The sequence below is a fragment of the Arvicanthis niloticus genome, chromosome 3, assembly GCF_011762505.2.
Source record: "Arvicanthis niloticus isolate mArvNil1 chromosome 3, mArvNil1.pat.X, whole genome shotgun sequence".
NCBI classification, from domain to species: domain Eukaryota; kingdom Metazoa; phylum Chordata; class Mammalia; order Rodentia; family Muridae; genus Arvicanthis; species Arvicanthis niloticus.
The window spans coordinates 88118584-88124177 of record NC_047660.1 but is presented as its reverse complement, the minus strand read 5'-3'; the positions used below and the strand labels follow the sequence as shown (position 1 = coordinate 88124177).

The 5594-nt window shown below is 42.3% G+C and overlaps 1 protein-coding gene across 1 annotated transcript; it reads left to right on the top strand.

The window, feature by feature from the left end:
• The first annotated feature begins 285 nt into the window (after positions 1-285).
• Positions 286-2752, top strand: LOC117706194 (ral guanine nucleotide dissociation stimulator-like). Its single transcript, XM_034499060.2, has 3 exons — positions 286-497; positions 636-832; positions 1499-2752. The coding sequence occupies exons 1-3, from the start codon at positions 348-350 to the stop codon at positions 1800-1802; spliced, it is 651 nt and encodes a 216-aa protein (XP_034354951.1). The 5' UTR covers positions 286-347; the 3' UTR covers positions 1803-2752.
• Positions 2753-5594: the final 2842 nt, after the last annotated feature.

Below are 5594 nucleotides of genomic sequence, written 5' to 3'. Positions count from 1 at the left end.
CATAGCTAGGGTTTATGGTCCACTGGGATGATGGTGGCTGAGAATAGAATTAAAGTTACTCATGCAGTTCAACAGTAGACTCAGATTGCAAAACTGATGTGCTACCTATATCCAGACATCTTTGGGAGCAGTTGAATGGGAGGCACCTGTGTACCCATGTCTATTTGTGCACCTGGGAAGTGGGAGAGGACAAAGGAGCCTTTTAGAAAAGCCCTGTTGCTGAAGGGACAGTAGTGGGACCATCCTCTTGACAATGACATAACAATGCAGAACCTTGGTAACCACATAGCCAACAGCTTAGAGCCAGTCCAACAGGCTTTCTTGTCTGAGAACCTAGAGAAAGCAGGATGTTCTCTTGCTGTCTTCGGACTACTCGAGGCTCAGGCCACAAGAAAATCAACAGGGAAGACCGTGGTGGCATCAGGAGGCACAGGGTTCACTCTTCTCTTCAATGCCTGTGGCCATTTGCCAGAAGGAAAACAAACCACAAAGACCAGGTAACCACTCTGAAATCTCAATGTTTTGATCTTTGTGTTTGGCAGTGTAATAATTCAGGAAAACATGGAATGATAAGACCCATTAATAATGTTGCAAACCTGTGCTTGTTTAAACCATCCATCTTGATCTCTCACCAGGGTGAAAATGTATCTGACCCAGAAGGCCAGAGGAAGTACGGTACAGAGTCACACATCAGTGCAGACACATTGAAAAAATTGGTGAACCACTTGGTGCCTTCCCTGCAGAGTGGGGACCCCTTCTTTGTCCCATCATTTCTCTCCACATACAGAAGGTTTGCCACCACCCTGCAGGTGCTGAATCTGTTGTTTAAGCGGTGAGTGCCTACCAAGCCCAAAGGTATCAGATCTTCTTGTTGCTTCTGGAACTTCTGTGTGGGTGTCTGTGTCTCTCTCTCTGTGTCTCTCTGTCTCTCTCTTTCTCTCTCTCTGTGGGTGGCCCTGTGTGTGTGTGTGTGTGTGTGTGTGTGTGTGTGTGTGTGTGTGTATGCCTATTTATTGTGTAGAGAATTGTCAGGATCCAGCAGCATGCAGTATAAAACTATTTCTCACAGGCTTGATCCAAGGGAGTGGGCTGTCTAGAGCTGAGATGCTAAAATGGATGTAGTTATACCCTCTACCACGAAAAACAGTTTAATTCTTCACCTACTATTTCTGAGGCTTTGGTCAAAGCACTTCTATGTGTAAAGGAGATTCTAGAAATATTGGAGTACCCAATAGAGATATGTTCAAGTAGAGACCTGTGAAGGATAATCCAAAGAACCCTGTGACAACTGAGATGTCTGGATAGAGATGTTTGTATTCACATTTACACAAATATATTCAAAGCTCCTATTGTGTGGGGGGAACTAATAATTCTGAGAGCAGATAGAACTTCCAGGATTTGGATTCCATTCCTTTCCAGAAGTCACTCTGGCCACTAGATGTTTTTAAGGTAGAGGGCATGGGACTTTACAGGTGACATGCTGTCTGGTCTTCTCTAGATATGAATACTTCTGCCCTAATTCTGAAGAGGATCAACAAGAAAAGAGTACCCTTGGTAGCTTCCTGAATACATGGATGGACAAGAACCCCGAGGACTTCTGTCAGCCTTCAGACCTGCTTCCTCTAAAATACCTGAAGACCTATTTGTGTATGAATATGCCAAATTCGGATCTTAATGTTCGTGTCAATAGGCTCCTGACCCAGTTGCAGAAAGAACAGGCCAACTTTTCACAGGCCAAAGATGAGGAAGACTCAGATCTGGGGAGCATCATATCCTCATACCCAGAGATTGAAGGGTATTAACTATCAGGGAAAACAGCCATTCTGGAGCCAGAACCAACTTGGGCACCAGAGCTAGAGAGCACGAAAACCACCAGAAAGTTCTGTGACCCATGCTTAGCTGCAGCCAGATGTGTCAGCAGATGTCCAGCCAGCACACCTGATATCAGCTGTGGAACCTGTGTCTCAGCATGTTTGTAAATATAGTATATCTTTCATGCATCTCTTCTTTGTTACAGTGGGTCTACCTACTTAGACAATGGCCCTACCACCCCTTATCATAACCTCATTGGAGTCCATCCTACAACTGTTATTCTGCCCCTCAGAATCACCCCTGATTTCAGTCCAGCAGCAGTCCCAGCCACACAGCCAACCTTCCCCTCACCTGAGAAATAATCTTTTTACTATTCTTGATCTTTTCAATGTTGTGTTTAAGTATTGGTTTTATTACATTGTTAGTGTTTGTTTTCCCTTGTCTAAAACAAAACCAATCTAATAATGAGAGAAAATACCTGCAAATTATGAATGTACTATTTGATAAGAAATTATTTTAAGAGTATTTAAATAGCTCTCATGAGCAAAAAATAATTATAAACATAAATGTAAGCACTTGCAATGATTAAATTTTATACTTTAATTATAACAGGTAAAAGACCTAAACAGTCATTTCTCCACAGAAGATATATACATGACCAATAAAACACATGAAATAATGTTTTACATTATTATTTGTCAGTAAACTATAACTAAAGCTGAGTAGTACCACCTAAGTTTACCAATTCAACTTACATTTAGTTGTCTACACTTTTACAAACAGAAATTCCAAGTGTTGGCAAGGATGTGGTATGACAGAATTCTGGCTTCCCTACCATTTGAATTTGCCAATTCTTCAAAAAGTTAAATAGGATGATGATAACTTTGCTCTTGTAATGAAGTGAACATCCCCAAAAGAATTAAAATCAAAATCCAAACGGACTAAATGTTCTGCAGTTGATGAATAGATTAATTATAGTATGTGCTAATGCATGATATAGCACAGGCAAGTTTTAAAGTTATTTTGCTAAGCCTAGAAGCCAAGTACAAGTCTAGAATTAGGCAAACATTTCCTTAATGAAGAGATCTAGGCAGACAGAAAGCTGAAAGATGACTTCCAGTGACTTAAGAAGAAGCTGCATAATGGGTAGGAATGTGCCTTCAAATGATGAAAATATTTTCTACAAGTATACAATGTATTTTGATCTTTCCACCCCTCAGCACCTCACATCTACTCATCCCATGACTTGCTAACCAGTCTCCCTCCTGGCATTTATTTATTTATTTATTTATTTATTTATTTATTTGGAGCCACAGAAGGTAGCTATCATCCTTGCAGACATCTTGAGCCATATACCCTGATAAGAGACTTGATTACAATAGCCTACAACAGCTGAGCACACTCTAATAACATCTTGGTTTAGATACCCAGGATCTTTCCTTGGGTGTGTGAGACTTAAAGGTATGTGACTTAAGGACATGGCTTAGAGATCAGATTTAGAGACAAGGCCTAAGGACATGACTTAAAAGCGTGACTTAGAGGCGTGGCTTAGAAGTGAGACATATAAAAGGCGAGAGGCAGACAAAAGAGTAGAGTAGAACTTGGAACTAGGAATTAGGTTAGAGAGAACAACTTGTAGTTAGTTATTAGACATGAGGCACTTGGCACGTGGAAGAAGAAACTTGGAACTTGGAGGCACTAGGGACTAGGAACTCAAGACTAGGGACTTGGAGAGAAGAAGAGAGACTGAAGAATAAACGGGATTAAATCACACTCTGTCTGGTCTCCATTCTTCACGTCCATCCTCACTCTCTCTCTTGCTGAACCCCGACCCGTGGAACAGAGCAGCTTGGGGCAGTGTGGGATCTAACACTTAGCCCCCAAGGCTTTTGGCAGTGTGGGTTCCAACACTGACAGAGTGGTCCAAGATATTTTGGCCCCCAAACGTGGAGCAGCTCAGGCCGCAACATTTATTATGATTTTTATTTTATTTGTAAATTTGGCCCAATTATCATGATCATATAGAAATAGGTATATGGCAACTGACTAGTGAATAAGTCAGTCTTCCACTGGTCATATCCTCAAATCAAAGTAATTCTTGCTCCCCAGAAGGTAGCATCTACAATTAGCACTTCAGCTAAGCGGGGAGACCTCAGAATCCCTTCTTTCAGGGCCAGGAATAGGCACACACACACACACACAAAGATGCACGGGAATCCCATAAAAAATTAACCTGGAAGCCATTACATAAACATGAAGGATGTGTAGAGTGAAAAGAGACAAGGAGCCTTCGAAGATGTCTCTGGGTTTACTTTCTGTTGGCCATCTGCTGATGAGCATGAAGACTGTACTCAAGAGCAGTTTGTTTCCCCAGACTTCCTTAGGGAAAAACTAAACTTTCAATTGCAAGTGGTAATCAATTGGAGATAACCCTGGGTTAAAGATGGGTGCATGAGTCTACCTCTCCTTTCAGCTTTAGGACCCCATCTGGTGTAGACTCATGAAGGCCCTGTGCATGTTGCCTAAGTCTCTGTGAGTTCATGTGTGTGCTGATCCCATTGACTTAGAGGTCGTATTTTCTTAGTGTGCTCCACCCACCTCTGGCTCTTTTTCTGACTCCTCTTCCACAGGATTCCTTGAGCCACGAGGGGAAAAATTTGGCAAAGATGTCAAATTTAGGACTAAGTGTTCCAAGGTCTCACTCAGCATTATGCCCGGCTGTGAGCTTCTTTGTTAAAATGAAGTGCACTTGTGTTCATTCTTCCTTTACTTTTCTTTATGTTTTCTTGGTTCATTTTTTATTTTTCCTCCATGTGCTCATACATGTGTGTGCAAGTGACTGTCAGTATATGTGAGAACATGTCTACATGCATGGTTAGATACATTGCATGCACCTGTGCATATGTGCCTGCATGCATGTGCATGCACATTTGTGAAAATGCAGGGTAGTGGTTGCAAGTGCACTTGCATGTACGCATGCATGCTTACATAAGTGTGTGTGTGTGTGTGTGTGTGTGTGTGTGTGTGTGTGTGTGTGTAGACTGAGATTTCCTTTTACTGGTTAGGTGAAAAGCCAGAACTCCTAAAATCTGACTAGATACACCCACAATCTTAGAAACCTAGTTCTAAATCAAGGTTCTGAATTGCATGCCCTGTAACAAAAAGGAGAATAGACAAACTCTGGGATTCTTGGTGACTGTATGCCTACAACTAGCTGGTGAGTTCAATCTATTGGTAATGGGAACAGGGACATTTAACTTTAGAGGATGCATCTTTGAAGGGCCAAGTTGGCTTGATAATTGAGCAAACAGATTTTTAATATTTTTTAATTAATCATTTTATTTGTTTACATTTCAAATGATATCCCCCTTCCAGGTTACCCCTCCACAAACCCCCATCCCATCTCCCCTCTCCCCCTCCCCTTTGTCTCTCTGAGGGTACTCCTCCACCTACTCATCCACTCCCTCCTCATTGCTCTCTCATTCCCCTGTGCTGGGCCACCAAGCCTCTACAGAACCAAGAGCCTCCCCTCCCACTGATGTCAGATAAGGCCATCCTCTACTACATATGTATCTGGAGTCATGGGTCTCTCTATGTATACTCTTGGGTTGGTGGTTTACTCTCTGGGAGCTTTGGGTGGTCCAGTTAGTTGATGTTCTTTTTATGGGGTTGTAATCCCCTTCAGTTCCTTCAGTTCTTCCCCTAGCTCTTCCACTGGAGTCCCTGGGCTCAGTCCCATGTTTGGCTGTGAGTATCCACATCTGTATTGGTCAGATCCTGGT

Excerpts from the sequence above, each read along its gene's own strand:
- LOC117706194 (XM_034499060.2), top strand. The coding sequence starts at position 348 with ATGTTCTCTTGCTGTCTTCGGACTACTCGAGGCTCAGGCCACAAGAAA. Across the intron at positions 498-635 it reads AAACAAACCACAAAGACCAG|GGTGAAAATGTATCTGACCC; the intron begins GTAACCACTCTG and ends ATCTCTCACCAG. Across the intron at positions 833-1,498 it reads CTGAATCTGTTGTTTAAGCG|ATATGAATACTTCTGCCCTA; the intron begins GTGAGTGCCTAC and ends GGTCTTCTCTAG.